The following is a 21269-nucleotide window of genomic DNA, read 5'->3' on the forward strand; positions in this document are numbered from 1 at the left end:
GGATGAATTGATCATATGTTTATATTTCTATTTTGTCTCCTTTGTTGCCTATTAGCTACAATCCTTTTTTGACTCTTTTATACTGTACATCTTCATCTTATCACGGCTTACCTTCAAGTGATATCAGACCATTTCACAACACAGTATAAGAATCTTGTAAAATGTGCCCCTCTTTCTCTCCTCCTGGCCTGTATGTAATATGGGGTCACAGCACACTCCACCATGCTCTCACCGCAGGTGCAGGTCTTATCTTACTGAAGTCAGTCTATAAAGTCTGGAAAAGTAGAGGACACGTCCCCATTGTATTCCTTGCCTCATGGCCCCTTCCACACATCACTCCAGACTCCTGCCTCTGACATCACATCTCCCACTGTACTCTCTGACCTCCCGCCACCTTCTTATAAAGAACCCTGTGATCTCATTGGGCACACCCAGACAATCCATGGAAATGTCCGCATCTCGAGACCCTTAACTTTTTACTTTTTAACTTTTTACTTTTTATATATGTGGTGGAATTATACAGTTCTGTGACATTACAGTTCCGTGATTTCCTTTTTGCCTCTGTATTATATATTTTTATACTCATACATGTTAATATGAGTATGAATATAAGTAATGCTCATACATGCAGTTGAAGTCCATTAATTTTCACTGCTGTGTAGTTCTTCATTGTTTAAATAAACCACAAGGATTTATATGTTCTAATATTGATGATATTTGGGTTGTTTCTCGGTTTTGCTATTTCATCAATATTGTTATGCACATTTCTCATACATTTCTATATCTGCACCCATGCAAGATTTTCTTTAGAGTTTTCATCTTTGAGGAATTACCAGAATGTAGGCTAACGTTAGATAGAATATACCCAATCCTATAAGGCAATGCCTAACAGTTTTCTGTGATCATGCCCTTTTGATTATAAGTTGCATTTTTCTGAATATTAGTGATGTTGATCTGCTTTTCATATGTTTGGGGGCCATTTGTGCCTCCTTTTCTTGCCTAGAGTAGACTGGGTAATGCCCCCCAAGATATGCACATCCCAATCCCCAGAACCTGTGAATGTTGCCTTATATGAAAAAGGGACTTTGCAAATGTGGTTAAGGATATCGTGGGACTTCCCTGGCCATCCAGTGGTTAGGACTGCTTATATGGAAGCAACCTAAGTGTCCATTAACAGATGAATGGACAAAGAAAATGTGACACACACACACACACACACACACACACATATACACATTATGGAATACTACTCAGCCATAAAAAAGAATAAGATTTTGCCATCTGTAACAACATGGATGGACCTGGAGGGTATTATTCTAAGTGAACTAAGTCAGACAGAGAAAGACAAATACGGTATGATATCACTTACATGTGGAATCTAAAAAATACAACAAACTAGTGAATCTAACAAAAAAGAAACAGATTCACAGATATAGAGAAAAAACTAGTGGTTACCAGTGGGGAGAGGGAAGGGGCGGAGGGGCAAGAGAGGGGTAGGGGATTGAGAGGCAAAAACTACTACATATAAAATAAATAATCTACAAGAATATATCTTACAACACAGGGAATATAGTCAATATTTTATAGTAACTATAAATGGAATATAACCTTTAAAAATTGTGAATCACTATGTTGTATAATATTGTACATCAACTATACCTCAATTTAAAAAAAAGAAAGAAAAAAAGAGAGTTTACCCCTAGACAGTTCCCTAGTAGAAGAAATATTAAAGGTTGTGCCTCAAGAAGAAAATTTAGTGCACCTATGTTCATAGCCCATTATTTACAATAGCCAAGAGGTGGAAACACCCCAACTGTCCATCAATGGATGAATGGATAAACAAAATGTGGCACATACATACACACAACGGAATATCATCCAACCTTAAAAAGGAATGAAGTTCTGATAGATGTTACAACATGAATGAACCTTGAAGAGATCACGCTAAGTAAAATAAGCCAGTCACAAATGTTCTATGATTCCACTGATATGAGGGGTTTAAAGTAGTCAAATTCATAGAAACAGAAAATAGAATGATGGTTGCCAGGGGCTGAGGGCAGGTAGAAATGGGTACAAAGTTTCAGTTTTGCAAGATGAAAGAGTTCTGGAAATCCACTGAACAACAACAATGTGAATATATTTAACACTACTAAAATGAACACAAAAATGGTTAAGACCACGGTCACCAAGGGAAAAAAAAAAAGAGAGAGAGAAGGAGAAAAAGATTTAATCCGGAGGAAGGCAGAAAATTGAAGAAGCAACACTGAGCAAAGAAACTGGTAAACATGTTGGTAAATCTAAATAAGAATTGAATTTAATATTGTCTGCAATGCAAGGAATGCATTAGAGGTGGACAAGTCTAGAAACAGCGACACTAGGGTGACATTTCGGTAATTCAGTCTTTTTTTTTTTTTTTTTTGGTAAATTTCTTTCTTTCTTTCTTTTTGGCTGCATTGGGTCTTCATTGCTGCGAGCAGGGGCTACTCTTCATTGCAGTGTGGGGGCTTCTTATTGCGGTGGCTTCTCCTGTTGTGGAGCACGGGCTCTAGAGCGCAGGCTCAGTTGTTGTGGCACACGGGCTTAGTTGCTCCTCGGCATGTGGGATCTTCCCAGACCAGGGCTCGAACCCATGTCCCCTGCATTGGCAGGCGGATTCTTAACCACTGCGCCACCAGGGAAGTCCCGGTAACTCAGTCTTGAACTAAGGCACCTTCTTAATTCATGGGACAGAAATCTGTACAACTAGTAGAATGATAAGATGTGCTCAATGAAGGAGAAGTTGTCAGTGATGACACCTAAGTTTTTGCTTGGAATCCAGAGTTGGTGGCATAGCTAGTCATTAAGATGGAGAAAATGCCAGCAGAGGATTTTTATTTTCTTGAGGGTATGAAATTATAGTGGATTTACCATCAAAAGGTGTTTAAAGGCTGGTAATTTGAAATATGGTGAGGCTAGAAGTATAGTAGCGTTTAGGGGTTTGCTATCTGCAGCCAGATTGCTTTTTCAGATCCCATCTCCTCTACTCACTAGCTGGTCAACCTTTTACAAGTTACTTAACTTCTCTATTCTTCATTTCTCTCCTCTGTAAGAGGGCAGTAACAGTATTTACTTCATAAAGTTGTTATGAAGTGTGAATTAATAACCATTTAGCACTTAGAATATCCATCATTTATTAAGCAACTAAATAAATGTTGGTGTAACAAGATATTGGAAATTTGGACTGGGATTTCAAGATGCAATATTTTAGAAAATACAACACATATGACATTCTAAAGTGATTTGTTAGTCTAAAATGCAATATTTCAAAGGAAAACCAAATACATAAGTTATGTCACTCGAACTCTACACCCACGTCTAAGTTGTATAAAATGGCAGAGTTGTTGGAAATTAGAGGGAGAGAGGATTAACTCTGGAGAGAAGCTGCCTTGGAAAGAGATGTGTTGTTAGTTCTCCCCAAGGGAAAGGCGTGAGGGTGCTGCCTCCTGTATCTCATGCCTGGTGAGAGGGGCTCCAGTGTGTTGACTCCCGACTGCTAAATCAAAAAGGCAGGAGATAGGATATCCAGCAGATGAACGGAAGGAGATGTGGCTGCGTTGGAAATGGCCTGTATTCCCAGAGTTTCTTGGCCCTAAGGATGCATCCATATTTCCTGTGTACCAGATGTGAACAGGAAAGAGCCAGTGAGAGGTTTCTATGTCTAGCTGAATAGTATCCCCTGGAGGAGTGAACAGGCTTCAAAGGTAAAAAATCATCCATTTGGCAAACTGTCAAAAAGATCAAATCACTTAAAAGATGAAGACTATTGAGCTGGACTTGAACTTCTCTATAACAATGTTACATGCTAGAAAATAGTGGAATGATGTTTCAGATCTCCACAGGGGCAGTATCTGGGACTCAGGTGTTGCAATTCTCCCTGGGTCTGGTGGAGAGGGGCTGGGCTCCCTGAGTTGCAGAGAGCCCGTTTCTCCCAGCCAAGAAGAGAGGATGTCCAGGGATAAATGTATGGAATTCTATCTGTTGACTGCAAGGCGCTATATTGAAAACATGCCGAAGCCTTTGCCCCCCTTTCAGATGATCTGAAAATCCCCACTTCAGTTCACTTAGAAGACAGAGCCCTCATGCTCGACAACAGAGGGTTATTCTCCAGAGCCCATTCTTTAGCAGCTGGGCTGCCTGCCCCTCTGGCTGCGATTCTTTGACCCTGCGCTAAGGCTGCCAGGGAAGACAAGGGGGGGGGGAAGGAGTGGGTGGAGGCGTGGAGGCAGGGCCTGGGGGAGAGCTGGGACCCTGCGGGCTCCAGCCTGAGGGCTCTTACCTCTGCCTCTTTCCCCGGCTGTTGGTGTTTCTGCTCGAAGCTACCAGGTGAGTGCCAGGGCAGAGCAAAGCTGGGCTGGCACGGGGCCTGGGGTAGTGGTGGTGGGGACCGCCTGGGGCTCTGGGCTGTGCATCTGCAACTCTAATGCAAACGCCCACGGCCTGGGGATTATTATTAAAATTCAGACTTGACTTGCTAAGCCTGGGATGTGGCCTGAGGTTCTGCACCCCTGGTGATGACAGGGCTGCTGCACCGTGGACCGCACTTTTAGTAAAAGATCTAGAAAGTTTTCTAGGCCAGGTGGGGTGAGCTGGAAGCAGGGAGCTGCTCTAGTGCTGGCCTCAGCGGACATCCTTCCTTCATGCCTTAACTCTCTGAGGTGGATTCTGCCGCCCATAGTATCCTGAAATTTTTCTCCCAAAGAACAAGAGATGCTTAGAAAAATTCTTAACAAAATTGCTATGGAATTTTTAAAAATCTGTTTACGTATTTGAAAATCCCCTCAAACTCTGGGTTTTCCTCCTTCTCCCAACTCTTGAGCTCATAGGAACTGCTTCTAAAATCTTGACAGGGCTCAGATCCTGCCAGCCCCCTCCCGAATACATTGATTTGCAAACTATTTCTCCCCTCGGAGAAACAGAGTGGTCCCTTGAGCTTTCTCAACAATGCCGAGCCCTCAGCTCCCTAGGTTTCGAAGTTTGGCCTGGGGTCTCTGGCCCGCTGTGGGCAAAGCTGCAGACGTGTTTGTGGGAGGAGGATGCGGGTCTCAGAGAACGAGAGGGGTGGGCTGGGGACGGCGGGAACAGATGGGGAGACCACAGGGTCCCAGGAAAGCAGGGGAGGAGGGAGGACGGACGGCTGTGCTTGAGCTTCGGTTTATACGAAACTCCCTTTGGTCTGCAGACTCGGGGAGATGGAGGAGGATATTTATTGTCTGCACCCTCCAGGAGGCCCTGGAATGTGTGTGGAATAAGCATTGTTTTGGTTATAACAGCCGCGGGGCAAAGGGCAGGAAGGGTGCTCCAAACCGAGGGATCTCAAGCAAGCCCTCTTGTCCTGCTTTTTCTGTTCTCTCCCTTCCAAACCCCCGAAGCTCTGTGGTGAGCCCTGGAGACCTCAGCTCGGTTCTGAGAGCCTCTCAGAGGACATCTGGGTGTCTGGCTACAGGTCTGGGGTGGGCACGGGAAAGAAGAACCAGAGAGAGGGCTTCAAGAAGCTACTCAAACTCCCGACACTTGGAATATGCCAGGGCTGCTCTGTGTTAAATTCCAGGTCTGCTGGGGGTGTGCTGGCAACATGTGTAGACAGTGCTGGGCCTGCACTTGGAAATGAGACGAGGCGGAGAGCTTGACTTGAGAATTTACCAAGTTAGCATTTAGTCTGGTGACTCGCCAGGAGGGCCAGGGCAGAAACCCCCAGAGCCCAGGGCTCTCCCCCAATCCCAAGTGCTGGGACCCCTTGAACTTATGAGGTGCGAGAGGCTGCAGGCATCCTCACAGAATGACGTACAACCAGCCTGGAAATGGGCTGATTATCATGCCCTACAAAAGCCCTCCGAGATGGTCTGGTGCAGACAGCTTGCTTTACAGAGCTGGCAACTGAAGCCAAGAGTGGAGAGGTGATGGACCAGTGCTACCCTAAAGCAGTGGTTCTCAACCAGGGGTGATTTTGACCCCAGGGGACACTTAGCAATATCTGGAGACAGTTGTGGGTGGGAGGGGAGAAGTGTGCTACTGGCATCTAGTGGATAGAGGCCAGGAATGCTGCTAAACATCTTACAAAGCATGGGACAGCACCCCTTCTACCCCTAAACAAAAATTATCAGGCCCCAAGCATCAACAGTGCCAAGGCTGAGAAACCCAGGACCAGTCTTGAAACTTGCTGTGGAGCTCAGTTTTCACCAAACAAAACTGAAACATTTATGGAGAAACCACTTCTTTCCTAGACACTTCACTAAGTGCTTTCCCACCAATACATAAGCTAGTGACTTTTACTGCTGTCTTGATTTCCAAATTAGAAACAGATTTTGTTCCTTATCTATTTACCTTTTATTATTTTCAATTATTCATCTGCTTCCTTTGAATTCTGGAAGAATTATCCAATGTGCTTTCTAGCACCCTGATCTAATTTCCCCCAGAATCTGTCTTATTGCCTTCAAAGATCAAGCTGGTGATCTTTCTCCTACTCTATTTATAGTGGGTGTACACATGTAAAGATCCATTTACTCTCATTTTTGAGGAGTCTTAGGGATGAGAAGGGATAAATCTTTATCTTCAATATGCCATCTTTAATCATGGGACCAATTTTGCATCTTTCTAGATACTGGAAATAAATTTCTTCTAAAAATTTTAACCCAATTTTATAGAAAAGAATTTTCAGCAGCCTGATATACTTCTAAGTTTTCACAGTCTATGAAGGAAGAAGAAAGACAGGGACTGAGGGGCAGGCAGAGGTTCAGACTCTGATTCTTAGCGGCTCAAATATGGTTTCTCACAGTTGGTGGATGGTGACATAATTCTCTGGTCAACTGAGGCCCTTAGAACTGTCCCTTGGAAGCATCTCAATCCGTCTCTTTTGATTGCACAAAAGTGACCGTTCTGCCTAAGTTTTGGCATGTGGTCCATTCTTATCTATAGTTTATAACACTAATACTCATTTAAGATTGTTTTGTGCATCTCTCTGGGTATTATAATTGGGAAGCCGACGTGAGATAAATTAGGCATGTCTCACTTGCTGCCATGTTAATGTAGAAATTCAGGTTATTATTATTAGACTTAACAGGAAGAAACCTAAGCAAGTTCAAGGTCAGAGCAGAAACAAGGATGGTCTGAATTACAGGAAAGATAATTAGGGGGTCAAATTCTTGAAGAAGCTGGAAGGAGTGACCCAGGGACACAGACTTGAAAGGGAGGGCAGCCTTGGACAAGTGGAAAGACACTTCTTTGTCTAAGATGCTACAGCAGGACGTGACTGTGAAGGTACGAGAAGAAGGAGCTTCAGGGTTTCACACTAATGAGTCTATTTTCTCTGGAATCAGAGTTTGCATGGTCTTCTGAAAGTGAGGGGAACCAGGTAAGTAAGAGTTTGGGCTGAAGGGGGAGGGTTAGGAAGAGCTGCTTGGCGTTGAGGAGGACAGAGAAGAAGACGGCAAACTGGGCTTGTAGCATGACGGCATTTTGTCCAGAGAAGAGAAGAATTTCTGAAGCCTGTCCTCGACCATGGTCACCTCTCACCACGAGGGAGATATAAACCCAAGGAGCAATGACAAAGCAGAGTTGAATTTTGAATTTTTATCCCGTCACCTCTGGCTTTGGCCCAAACACCATTATGTTTAATCAGTAGATTCTGCTGGGTTTTCTTCAAAGTATTCTCCTTTCCTAAGCTGGTTAGGTCTAAAGAACATCAGACTAGAGCAAGCCTTGACATTCACTCTGTTCACTGGATCCCCATCGAGCCCCTTAACCTAACCTCACCTCAGTCTCACCACTGTGATGGGGGCCAGACTGACACACCTGCGAGCACCTGGGGGCCTGAAGCCAGAGAAAAGCAGACGGGCAAGGCAATGCCCACCCCTCCCAGGGGCAGCACTGATTTCATTCAGGTGACACTGACAGTAGCACCAGACCTAGCAGCCATCACCTAGGGAAGCAATGGTTTTCAGAGGACTCGGGTCTCTGACAATTTAGCCTTTGGGAAGCAGGAGCGGGAGGGAGGGACAGAGAGAGACAAAGACAGACCCTGGTCTCCCCGCAGGCCGAGAGTTCCTCTCCCCTCCAGCAGTACAGGAGGGGGGACAGAAGAGAAAGCCACAACCACACTCACTCACTATTAATATTTTACATAGATGATTCCGTTAACTATACAGAGGTGCCCTCGGGTCACGGTATTTGATCAGCCAGGCCCTAGGAGAGGAGCAAGGAAGCCTGCCTTAGTCATCGTCGGACTGGGAGTGAAGAGCTGGCCTGGCACTTCTCCCACAGGGCAGTGGGCAGCACATCCACACTCACCACTGTCCTCTGCTCCCTAACAGGATGTGCGGCCGGTTCCTGAGGCGGCTGGCGGTGGAGGAGAGCCGGCACTCCACCCCCGTGGGGCGCCTCCTGCTCCCCGTGCTCCTGGGGTTCCGCCTTGTGCTGCTGGCCGCCAGCGGGACGGGGGTCTACGGCGACGAGCAGAGCGAGTTCGTGTGTCACACGCAGCAGCTGGGCTGCAAGGTTGCCTGCTACGATGCCTTCCACCCTCTCTCCCCGCTGCGCTTCTGGGCCTTCCAGGTCGCCCTGGTGGCTGTACCCAGTGCCCTCTACATGGGTTTCACTCTGTATCATGTGATCTGGCACTGGGAGGAATCTGAAAAGGTGAAGAAGGAAGAGGAGACCCTGATCCGCCAAGGGGAGAAAAGCAGAGATGCCTTGGGGGCTGGAAGCCCCAGGGTGCTCTGGGCCTATGTGGCACAGCTGGGGGTACGACTGGCCCTTGAAGGGGCAGCCTTGGGGGGGCAGTACCATCTGTACGGGTTCAAGATGCCCAGCTCCTTTGCATGTCGTCGAGAGCCTTGCCTTGGTAGTATAAGCTGTAATCTGTCTCGCCCCTCTGAGAAGACCATCTTCCTGAAGACCATGTTTGGGGTCACTGGGCTCTGTCTCTTGTTCACGCTTTTGGAGCTTGTGCTCCTGGGCCTGGGGAGATGGTGGAAGATCTGGAAGCACAAATCTCCCTCTTCTAACTACTTCCCAACTTCAGAGAGCGCCCAAAGACACAAGGAACCGACTGATAACTTCCCAGTGGTGGAAACAAGAGAACGGTTTGGAGAAGCAGGTGAGAGGGGCACTGATGTTCCTCTTTCTACCTGTCCCTGATGTATGGGTCCTGAGGATCCCCCACGGCAGGTCCCTCACCCTCTGGGAAGCACAACTCCCACGCGTTACGAAGCAGAAAACCAGGTTCTACGCAGATGTGTCCGAACCACTCATCCCACCCCATCGCCCAACTGCATCCCCATCAACTGGATGGTTCCTTCCAATGAACCAGGACCCAAGTGCTCAGTTGATTGCACCTCCTGCCCTTCCATTTAGGTCTCTTCCCACTTAGGAAAAGTCTAAGCTTCTGCTTGATCCTCTACTTTGCAGAGTTATGAAGACACCTGGCTCACCTCTGAAGGAAACCCTATGACTGGATCTTCGTCGGAACATCCAGTGAGTGGGGTGTTTATCTCCATGGCAAATTAAAGGCTGTTGGAGCATATCCAAGAGCCTTGGGGGGCCACGGTGTCTGAAGTTTTTCCTTGGAGATCTCCTGCTTGTGCCTTCTCACCAGAATTCCCTGGTGTCAGGATCACAATTTTCATGGGCTTGGTTCCAGAGTCAGCCAGCAGAAACCTCCATAAAACCGTGCCTCTCTGTCCTGCGCAATAAATATTGACCACTGTTGCTGAGGACAATCCTCTTTCCTGTCTCGATGAGTCTCCTCTTTCCTGCTGTCCACATTCTCTGCTCCCCCCACCTTTAAAATCTTGTAACCTATAAAGGCACCCAGCCCTGCAACATATGTCATATTCAGAAACTCTGGCTTGCCAAGCATATGGAACCCAGCGTCCTTTAATATATAGATTCAATGTATTCAAACACTCAGCCAGGGGCTTCCCTGGTGGCGCAGTGGTTAAGAATCCGCCTGCCAATGCAGGGGACACGGGTTCGAGCCCTGGTCTGGGAAGATCCCACATGCCGCAGAGCAGCTGGGCCCGTGAGCCACAATTACTGAGCCTGCACGTCTGGAGCCTGTGCTCCACAACAAGAGAGGCCGCGATAGTGAGAGGCCCGCGCACTGCGATGAAGAGTGGCCCCCGCTTGCCACAACTGGAGAAAGCCCTCGCACGGGAACTAAGACCCAACACAGCCATAAATAAAAATAAATAAATAAATAAATAAAAATTAAAAAAAAATTATAAAAAAAACAAAAAACACTCAGCCACACTCTTCTGGAAGATTCCTGTGAATTCAGAGGCTTATAACCCTGGACCACTGACAGCTCTGATTTCTGCTCAATCCTCATTCTCTGCTTTGTACTTTGCAGCTGCTCCATTGTTGCATGGGGGGGGGGGGGGCCAAGTCGCTACTTTTTAAACTCATACTCCTCAATATCACACAGAAAAGACAGCAGAGTTTTATTGCTGATTCAGGGCTAACAGTAAGGGACATTTATATCACAGTGTGATTCAGCAGATGATCTAATGCTGAATAGCAGGCTTCTCTTTTCTTGAGTCTCTCAGGCATTTCTGTCCAAAAAGCATCTCAGCCTCCCACCTTTTTTGCAGAAACACTTCCCTTCTCAGTTCTTCCTTGCCCTCAAATTCTCAACAAAGAGCAGTTTCCAGGTTTGGTTGTCTCCTCTGAATCTCAAATGATCCCCAAGTAAGTTAGGAAATGTGGTGGCCCCCAAGCTGTAAGCTTATTCAGCTTTCTGCTTTCCGGAGAACTGCTTGTCTCTTTCTTGGTATGCACTCCTGACGCTGCGGTATTGAGCGTGAAAAAGGAAAATGGCTTGCGGCCAGTTTCGTTCCAGGTGCCTGCTCTGGATCTAAGAGCCCCTGGTTGTTCCCCAGAAGAAGGACGTGCTGCCCTAAGGGGGAAGTCTGTATCTCCAGAGAATGGCCCATAAGGCATGCTGACGCATAGATAGTGGCGACAGAATTATGTGGAAAACAAGGTTTACTGATTTATTGTCTGGATTCGTTCCGTACTAAACCTATATATACATTCATGCTCTTTGAATAAACTTGCCTTGCAACCATCAGTTGTCTTGGCCCTTCTGACCCCATACTGGTGCTTTTCAGTTCCTTACCCCTCACCGCCAGGAACTTCTAGCTTTCTGCAGCCGGTCTGCGGCAAGTGGCGCCTGAACAGGGACCTGAGTGCGTGAGGCATTTCGGAAGATTTCAGGTAAGTAGAACTCTCGAGTGAGATAGTGTGGCCACAAGAAATAATTTCGTTTTTAGGACGGTAACTCGAGAAAGAGTCAGAAGTAAAATAATATGGGACAAAAGGGCTCTAAGGAGCGTGATTTATTTGCTCAGGTTTTGCTTTCAATGTTAAAAGCCCGTGGAATTAAGGTAACTACCTCACAACTTCTGGAATTTTTGCAATTAGTATATGATGCTTGTCCTCGGTTCCCTGAAGGAGGATCAGTGGACTTAGCAATTTGGACTCGTGTAGGAGATGAGTTATCTAAATATCATAAAGCACATGGACCATCTTCTGTTTCAGTTTCCACTTTTAGCTTGTGGAATTTAATAAGAGATTGTTTTAATCCAATTTATGATTCAGTTCCAAAATTAACAGCTAAATCTGTAGAACATATTGCTACAGTAGCTACTGCACCTCCTTTGCCACCGAGGATAAAGAGTGTTAATTCACTTGATGATGATGACTTTTCTTTTGATCTAGCGGATGAAGAAGCCAAATATGAGGCTGAAAAATATCCTGATGAAAATATTCTTCCATGGTTACAGCAATTACGTGTCTCTGTCCCTATCCCTCCTAAGCTTAGTCCTTTACAACAAGCAGTACGGGGAGCTCTTAATAGAGGGGAGGATCCTTTATTCTGCTGCCCGGTGGTGGAACGACCCAATCCTCAAAATCCACAACAAAATAATCGGGAATATCAGCCTCTCTCCTTTAAGGTTTTGAAAGATTTAAAAGCAGCCTGTGCACGATATGGGCCTATAGCCCCTTTCACTATTACTATGTTGGATACTATTGCAACAGAAGCATTGCCTCCAGCAGACTGGAAATCTATTGCTCGTGCTTGTCTCACTGGTGGCGACTATTTACTTTGGAAATCAGAATATTATGAAAAGGCTGCTGAACAAGCTGAAAGAAATACTGCACATAATGTGCTAGTAAATTATGAGATGTTGATTGGGGAAGGACAACATCAGTTATTACAGGATCAATTAGCTTTCCCTTTTGTGGCTTATGCTCAGATCAATCATATAGCTCTACATGCATGGAAACATTTACCTGCCTCCACTAGGACTGAAGACCTTGCTAAAATAAGGCAAGGGGCAGATGAACCTTATGCTGATTTTGTGGATAGATTATTACAGGCTGTTAATAGAATTATTTCTGATGGTCCTTCTGGAGCAATTATCGTCAAACAATTGGCTTTCGAAAATGCTAATAATATTTGTCAAGCAGCTATACGTCCATGGAAAAGGAAAGGAAATTTAGAGGATTATATTCGAGTTTGTTCTGATATTGGATCATCTTACTTACAGGGAGCAGCTATAGCTGCAGCCCTAACTAAGGCAGGATTTGGGCCAAATGCTAAAAGTAAAAACTGTTTTAAATGTGGGAAGCCAGGTCATTTTGCAAAAAATTGTACTGTTGATACTCCTAATATGCCTATCGTAAATTCTGTGCCTCAAGGTAAATCTCCTCCTCCCACAATTTGTCCCCGATGCCAAAGAGGACGGCATTGGGCTAAAGAATGTCGATCAGTGACTCATAAAGATGGAACTCCCTTGTCGGGAAACTTCCGGAGGGGCCTGCTCCGGCCCCATCAAACAATTGGAGCAATGTCAATAATCCCCCCACAACCTGCTCCACCGCCTCCAGCTCAGACCTTTGTTCCTCAGGGAATGGAATCTCCTCCCTTCAAAGGGCCACGCCAAATAGTGCAGGACTGGACCTCTGTGCCTCCACCCAATTCTTATTAACCTCGGATATGGGACCCCAAGCCCTTCCTACGGGAACTTTTGGGCCTTTACCCCAGGGAACGGTTGGTATAATCCTTGGAAGAAGTAGTATGTCTATGAAAGGCTTAACTATTATTCCTGGGGTGATTGATGCTGATTATGAAGGGGAATTAAAGGTTATGGTTCAAACATCAAAAGGATCTTTTCTTATCACGCCCGGTATGCGAATAGCTCAGCTTCTATTAATTCCATATATACCAGAAGGAAAAATTTTACAACATAACAAAAGAGGAACTGGGGCTTTCGGTTCCTCTGATGCAGTTTATTGGATTCAACAAATTGGTAGGGAAAGACCACAACTGGTATTAAAAATAAATGGAAGGCCTTTTTCTGGGTTATTAGATACTGGTGCTGATGTTTCTGTTATTTTGTTTATACATTGGCCAAAAAATTGGCCCGTGCACCAAACCATTACACAGTTGCAAGGTATTGGCCAATCTAATTCTCCATAACAAAGTTCGCAATACCTACATTGGCGGATGCTGAAGGTAATCAAGGAATATTCAAACCCTACGTATTGCCCGGATTGCCAGTTAACCTTTGGGGAAGAGATATATTACAACAAATGGGAATCCTATTGCTTAGTCCCAACCCTACTGTAACTAATATGTTGTTAAATCAAGGGTATGATCCTAGGAATGGTTTGGGAAAAAATCAACAGGGAAATAAATTACCCTTACAGACTGATAATAAATGGGATAAAACAGGCTTGTGTTTTTTCTAGGGGCCTTGGATTCTCCTCCACCACATGCTGACCTTATAACTTGGATTTCTGATAATCCTGTCTGGGTGGACCAATGGCCCCTTTCTAAGGAGAAATTAATGGCGGCCCATAATATAATTAATGAACAGCTTGCTTTGGGCAGACTAGAAAAGTCTAATAGCCCTTGGAATACTCCTATATTTGTTATAAAGAAAAAATCGGGAAAATATCGTTTATTGCAAGATTTACGTGCTGTTAATCAAACTATGGTAATTATGGGAGCTCTGCAACCAGGTTTGCCTTCTCCTGCAGCCATACCTAAAAATTATATGATTATTATTATTGATCTTAAGGATTGCTTGTTTGCTATTCCTCTATTTCCGGCTGATAAGTTGCGATTTGCTTTTAGCTTACCCTCTTTAAATTTTATAGAACCTATGCAACGTTATCAATGGAAAATGCTACCTCAGGGTACGGCTAATAGTCCTACTTTATGTCAACAGTTTGTACCTCAAGTTATTGCCCCTGTTCGTAAACAGTTCCCTCAGATATATTTTATTCATTATATGGATCACTTATTACTTGCTTATTCTGATAAACATATTTTACTTAAGGCTTATAATTCCCTTCAAAGTCATTTGTCATGATCAGGACTAGTCATTGCTGCTGACAAAGTACAGATGAACCCACCTTTCTCATATCTTGGTAAGTATATCACAAATTATAATATTACACCTTAGAAGATAGAGATACGGACTGACGTTCTTAAAACTTTAAATGATTTTCAAAAGTTATTAGGAGATATTAATTGGCTGCAACCTTCTTTAAAATTAACTACGGGTCAATTACAGCCTCTTTTTAATATCCTAAAGGGAAGTCCTGATCCTTCTTCCCCTCGTATTTTAACTTCTGAAGCTCAACAAGCACTCAAGCTTGTAAACAAAGCAATACAATCTGCTCAGCTAACTAGAATTGAGCCTTCTTTACCTATACTATTAATAATCTGTGCTACGTCACATACCCCTACCGCCTTATTATGGCAAGAAACAGGAGTTCTTGAATGGATTCATATGAAAAATACGCCTAATAAAGTCATTACACCTTATTATGAGTTAATAGCAACCCTTGTTCAATTGGGTCGTAGAAGAAATATTCAGTTGGTAGGATATGAACCAAATTCTATTATTATACCTTATACTACTTATCAATATTCTTGGCTATTATTTGTCTCTGATTTTTGGGCTCTTGCTTTTGCTGGATATTCAGGAATTATTGATAATCATTATCCTTCTAATAAACTCCTTCATTTTGCTACTCAACATCTATTTATTTTTCCTAAAACTATCTGTTCAACTCCTATTCTCAATGCCCCAAATGTTTTTACTGATGGTTCTGCCAATGGCATCGCTGTGGTTATTTCTGATGACTTACTTCATAAAGAACAAACAGATCATACCTCTGCCCAACGAGTTGAATTACATGCGATTTCCTTGGCTTTTCAAATCTTTTCACATTGTTCTTTTAATCTCTATACGGATAGCCATTATTTGGTTACTATTTTGCGTAACATAGAAACCGCTATAATTGGCAATACTGTTGATTCTCAATTGTTTCAGACTTTCTTTCAACTACAGAAGATTTTTCGTCAGCATGACTTTCCTGTAGCCATATTACATATTCGAGCCCATTCAGGTCTCCCTGGCCCATTGTCTTTGGGAAATCAATTGGCTGACGAAAATACAAAGATTATAGCCTTAAGTTTATCTCAACCTCAGGATCTTGCTACACAATCACATAATTTACATCATCAATCTGCTGCTATGCTTCAAAAACAATTCTCTATTTCTAGAGAAACAGCCCGATACATTGTTAAGTCCTGCTCTAAATGTTTACCCCACCTTCCTGTTCCACAATTTGGAGTCAATCCTCGGGGTTTACTCCCTCATCATCTTTGGCAAATGGATGTTACTCATATTCCCTCTTTTGGTAAATTACAATTTGTTCATGTAACTGTTGATACTTACTCTAATTTTATATGTGCTACGCCTTTGGCTGGGGAATCTACTAAATATGTAATTACTCATTTATTTCATTGTTTTGCATCTATGGGAATTCCTAAAGCTTTAAAAACAGGTAATGCTCCAGGATATACGAGTAAAGCTTTTGCCAATTTTTGTGCAACTTTCCATATTTCACATAAAACAGGCATTCCCTACAATCCTCAGGGTCAAGGTATTGTAGAACGTGCCAACCAACAATTAAAAATTACATTACAAAAAACAAAAAAGGGGGAATATGATAGATCTCCTCAGATTATGCTTAATCATGCTTTATTTTAAATTTTTTAACTTTAGATGCTTTTAGTCACACGCCTTATGAACGATTGTTTACAGGTCTTTCTGGAACCCCTCCTGAAAAAGCGCTTGTTAAATGGAAAGATCCCATGACTAACCTTTGGCATGGACCAGACCCTGTTTTAGTATGGGGCCGAGGCCATGTTTGTGTTTTCCCTAGGGAGGCAGACTCTCCTCGGTGGCTCCCGGAGCGCTTGGTTCGACATTATCATGCCATCACCAATAAACACCCTGACTCGAAGAATGCGTCGCCTGAGGCTCTCGCAATCGACCACAGCACACCCCAACCGGTCCCCCCCCCCCCCCCCCCCCCCGCCCCGGCAGACGAGAAGAATGCGGCGACAGAGTAGGAGACAACTTGTCAGGGAGGTGAGGGGAGATCGAAACCAAATTACTTGGTATCAATTGCAATATTGCAATGTTTAGTATTTCAAGCACGAAGGATTATGGAGGAGAGTGCTCATCCTCGCTCTCCTCTTACCTTTTTTTTAGCCATGATAGCTGTATTGGCAGCCCCACCTATAGAGGCTAAATCTTATTGGGCTTATGTACCCGATCCTCCTTTATTACAACCTGTTACATGGTCTGAAGCCGACCTTCCAATTTTCTATAATGATTCTACTTTTGGAAGAGTGCTAGGAAATTTGCCTATTACTAAAACTTCTGTTAATTACTCTAATTGGTTTAATACTCCCCCTGTTTGTTTAAGTCCTATGAGTACCAATTCGGGTTGTGTTAAGGCTGTTGCTTTAGAACATGCTATTTCTTACCAAACCACTGTAAATTCTCAATTTTTTACTCATTTACAAAAAAATTATAAAGCTGTGGGATCTAATATTTGTCTTCCTTGCAAACAGACTGTTTCTAGACGAGGAGATTTATCCACCTTTGTATTTTGGTATAAGGATAACGTTCCCATTCACATGAATGCTAGAGTAACTAAGCTTGCTTCTAATACTTCGTTGGATCATTCTCTATGCATATATCGCTTGAGGATTAAAGATATTGGACATTATTTGTGTATTGAAACTACCATGGGTAATCAAGGGACGTTATTAGCTGGACATCAAATTACGGTCGTAAAGACTGTCACAGGACTACAATTTCCTGCTTTTATGGCTTCTGAATTCCTGCAGTCTGATTTTCCTGTTTGTAATGATACATGGACTAAAGCCTCTGTCTGGTGTACTTTAGATTATGATAATGGCACCATACTAGTTTCTTCTGTCCCCGTTAATAATAACAGCCTTGTTTTTTACAAGCAATGGGAATTCTGGAAACTTGCCTTATCCTTTTCTTATAGACCGGTGATTACTTGCGTCGCTCCTCCTTATGCTTTATTGATTGGAGACTTAATTGTAGAAAACACTATGAATCCTATAGGTTATAATATTACTTGTGTTAATTGTATCTTTAGTAGTTGTGTTTTGCCCGTTAAAGGATCTACATCTGTTATGATTATGAAGCAACCTTCTTATGTAATGTTACCTGTTAATTTGTCTGAACCATGGTATCATAACACTGGCATGCAAGCCTCGCTGGAATTGACTGAAGCATTAAAACGACCAAAGAGATTTATAGGTGTTCTAATATGTGCAATCCTAGCCTTAGCAGCTTTAACTGCTACTGCGGCCACTGCTGGGATTGCTCTTTCACAAACTATTCACCAGGCTCATTATGTTAATCAGTTATCTAAAAATACTAGTGTAGCATTAGCCCTACAAAGTCATATTGATATCCAACTAAAAACGGAAGTAGATGAATTAAAAAATGTTCTAATAGGAATAGGGGATCAAGTTATGGCTTTAAAATTAAAAATGCGTTTGATTTGTCATGCCAAATATACCTGGATTTGTGTAACTCAACATTTATATAATGATTCACAATGGGATTGGGAAAAAGTTAAAATGCATATATTAAGTGTATGGACTGATGGACACATTAGCCTTGATATTCAAAAGTTAAATGCCGAAATACAAGCTATTCAAGAGGCCCACCTGGACGAAGATGGACCCCAGAATTTGATTCAAGGATTATTAGATCAACTACAATGGCTAAATCCGATACAATGGATTCATGGAGGGCTCTCGGGCCTGATATCAATTGGTGTACTACTTTTATTGGTGATCGGTTTATTACCTTGTGTTGTCAGATTTGTAATGGGGCGCCTCGCTGTCTTGCGTCAGGATGTTCATGGCTTAAAACTACATTATCAAGCTTTAAAAAATAATAAAAAAGGGGGAAATGTGGTGGCCCCCAAGCTGTAAGCTTATTCAGCTTTCTGCTTTCCGGAGAACTGCTTGTCTCTTTCTTGGTATGCACTCCTGACGCTGCGGTATTGAGCATAAAAAAGGAAAATGGCTTGCGGCCAGTTTCGTTCCAGGTGCCTGCTCTGGATCTAAGAGCCCCTGGTTGTTCCCCAGAAGAAGGACGTGCTGCCCTAAGGGGGAAGTCTGTATCTCCAGAGAATGGCCCGTAAAGCATGCTGACGCATAGATAGTGGCGACAGAATTATGTGGAAAACAAGGTTTACTGATTTATTGTCTGCTATTCGTTCCTTACTAAACCTATATATACATTCATGCTCTTTGAATAAACTTGCCTTGCAACCATCAGTTGTCTTGGCCCTTCTGACCCCATACTGGTGCTTTTCAGTTCCTTACCCCTCACCGCCAGGAACTTCTAGCTTTCTGCAGCCGGTCTGCGGCAAGGAAGGCTCATTCCTAAGGAAAGATACTTGATTCCCCAAAGACACTTTGGCAACAACTAGCAAAGTAACAGTTTTCTTTCTGCTACACAGTGTTTCATAAAGAATCCTGTATCTAGCATAGCCAGAGCCCAGACAAGTGACCAAGGACAGAAAAAAAGCAAATGTCATCATTCTGAATTCCTCCTTGATGGTGTCCCTTTTAAAATAGCTTTATTTTTTAATTAATTGATTTATTTTAAATAAATTTATTTATTTATAGCTGCGTTGGGTCTTCGTTGCTGTGCGCGGGCTTTCTTTAGTTGCGGCGAGCGGGGTCTACTCTTTGCTGTGGTGCGCGGGCTTCTCATTGCGGTGGCTTCTCTTGTTGCGGAGCACGGGCTCTAGGCACGCGGGCTTCAGTAGTTGTGGCGCACAGGCTCTAGAGCACAGGCTCAGTAGTTGTGGCGCACGGGCGTAGTTGCTCCGTGGCATGTGAGATCTTCCCGGACCAGGGCTCGAACCCGTGTCCCCTGCATTGGCAGGCGGATTCTTAACCACTGCGCCACCAGGGAAGTCCCTAAAATAGCTTTATTGACATATGGTTCACACACCCTATAATTCACCCAGTAAAAGTATATAATTCAATGGCTTTTAATAAATTTATTTATTTATGGCTGCGCTGGGTCTTTGTTGCTGCGCGCAGACTTTCTCTAGTTGTGGCGAGCAGGGGGTACTCTTCGTTGTGTGCGGACTTCTCATTGCAGTGTCTCTTGTTGCGGAGCACAGGCTCTAGGCGCGCGGGCTTCAGTAGTTGTGGCAAGCGGGCTTAGTTGCTCCATGGCATGTGGGATCTTCCCGGGCCAGGGCTCGAACTCGTGTCCCCTGCACTGGCAGGCAGATTCTTAACCACTGCGCCACCAGGGAAGCCCTCAATGGCTTTTAGTATAGTCAGAGTTGTGTATCCATTAACACAATTTTAGAAAATTTTCAGCAATTCAAAAAGAAACCCTATAGTACTTAGCTGTTATTCGCAAATCCCCATGCCCCCAAACATAAGCAACCACTAATCTACCTTCTGTCTCTACAGATTTTCCTAGGCTGGGCTTTTCATACAAATGGAATCATACAGTATGTGGTCTTTTGTGACGGGCTTCTTTCACTTAGCATCCTGTTATCAAGGTTCATCCATGTTGTAGCATGTATCAGTACCTCATTCCTTTTATGATTATTATTTCATTGTATGGCTATACCACATTTTATTTACTCATTTTTCAGCTGGACATTTGGATTGTTTCCACTTTGGGGCTATTATGAATCATGGTGCTACGAACATTCATGTATTAGTTTTTGTTTATGTTTTCAGTTCTCTTGGGTAAATACCTAGGAGTGAAATTGCTGGGGCATATGGTAACACTTCGTTTAAATTTTCGAGGAACTGCCAAACTTTTTCCCACAGCAGCTGTACTATTTACTATTTCACATTCCCAGCAGCAATGTACAAATGGATTCCAATTTAATCTGCATCCTTGCCAACACTTGGTATTTTGTTTTTATTTTTCTCTGTTTGAGTTTTAAATTCTAGCCATCCTAGTGGGTGAAGTGATATTTCACTGTGGTTTTGATTTGCATTTCCCTAATGACTGATGATGTTGAGCATCTTTTCATGTGCTTATTGGCCATTTGTATAGCTTCTTTGGGGAAATGTCTACTCAAATCTTTGTCCATTTTAAAATTGGGTTGTTTGTATTTTTATTGTTGAGTTCTTCATATATTCTGGATACTAGATCCTTATCAGATTTAAGGATCTGATATTCCAAATATTTTCTCCCATTCAGTGGGTGGTCTTTCACTTTATTGAGTGTCCTTTGATGCACAAAAGGTTTTAATTTTGATGAAATCCAGTTTATCAATTTTTTCTTTTGTTGCTTATGATTTTGGTGTTATAGTTAAGAAACCATTGCCTAATCCATGACTGTGAAGATTAGACCTATGTTTCCTTCTAAAAATTTTATAGTTTTAGCTTTACATTTAGGTCTTTGGTTTTGAATTAATTTTTGTATATGGTATGAGATAAGGGTCCAACTTCATTCTTTTGCATGGAGATATCCAGTTGTCCCAGCACCATTTGTTGAAAAGCCTATTTTCCCTGCATATAATGGTTTTGGCACCATTGTTGAAAATCAATTGCTTGTAGATGTATGGCATTGTTTTTGTACTCTCAATTCGATTCCATTGATCTACATGTCTGTCCTTATAGCAGTACCATGTTTTGATTACTGCAGCTTTGTAATAACGTTTGAAATTAGGAAGTGTGAGTACTCCTAGTTTGTTCTTCTTTTTCAAGATTGTTTGGCCAATTGAGATCCCCTGAAATTCCGTATGAATAAAACTGTAAATTAGGGAGCCTCAATATTTTCAGTAAAGACGGATGTTCATTTCAGGAGTATGGCAGGATT

General features: G+C 43.2%; 1 protein-coding gene and 2 long non-coding RNA genes across 4 annotated transcripts in view; 1 reads left to right on the forward strand and 2 right to left on the reverse strand.

The window, feature by feature from the left end:
* Positions 1 to 21269, reverse strand: part of LOC309613893 — a 55252-nt gene that overhangs the window by 32202 nt on the left and 1781 nt on the right. The window lies entirely within an intron of this gene.
* Positions 541 to 9757, forward strand: GJC3 (gap junction protein gamma 3). 2 transcript variants are annotated; one of them, XM_082360601.1, is made up of 3 exons: positions 541 to 4362; positions 8346 to 9130; positions 9442 to 9757. In XM_082360601.1, the coding sequence occupies exons 2-3, from the start codon at positions 8347 to 8349 to the stop codon at positions 9447 to 9449; spliced, it is 792 nt and encodes a 263-aa protein (XP_082216727.1). In that variant the 5' UTR covers positions 541 to 4362; position 8346; the 3' UTR covers positions 9450 to 9757. The 2 variants fall into 2 exon arrangements, with proteins under 2 accessions (XP_082216727.1, XP_082216726.1); XM_082360600.1 differs by having other exon boundaries at positions 8346 to 9757.
* On the reverse strand, positions 10450 to 14503 carry LOC309613611. Its single transcript, XR_014235809.1, has 2 exons — positions 14457 to 14503; positions 10450 to 12384 (listed from the first exon to the last, which is right to left on the reverse strand). It is a non-coding gene; the product is annotated as an uncharacterized lncRNA (long non-coding RNA).

The sequence above is a fragment of the Balaenoptera borealis genome, assembly GCF_965194805.1.
Source record: "Balaenoptera borealis genome assembly, chromosome: 16".
NCBI lineage: Eukaryota > Metazoa > Chordata > Mammalia > Artiodactyla > Balaenopteridae > Balaenoptera > Balaenoptera borealis.

Bases quoted from the DNA above. Each gene is read 5' to 3' on its own strand.
- GJC3 (XM_082360600.1), top strand. From the start codon at position 8,347: ATGTGCGGCCGGTTCCTGAGGCGGCTGGCGGTGGAGGAGAGCCGGCAC.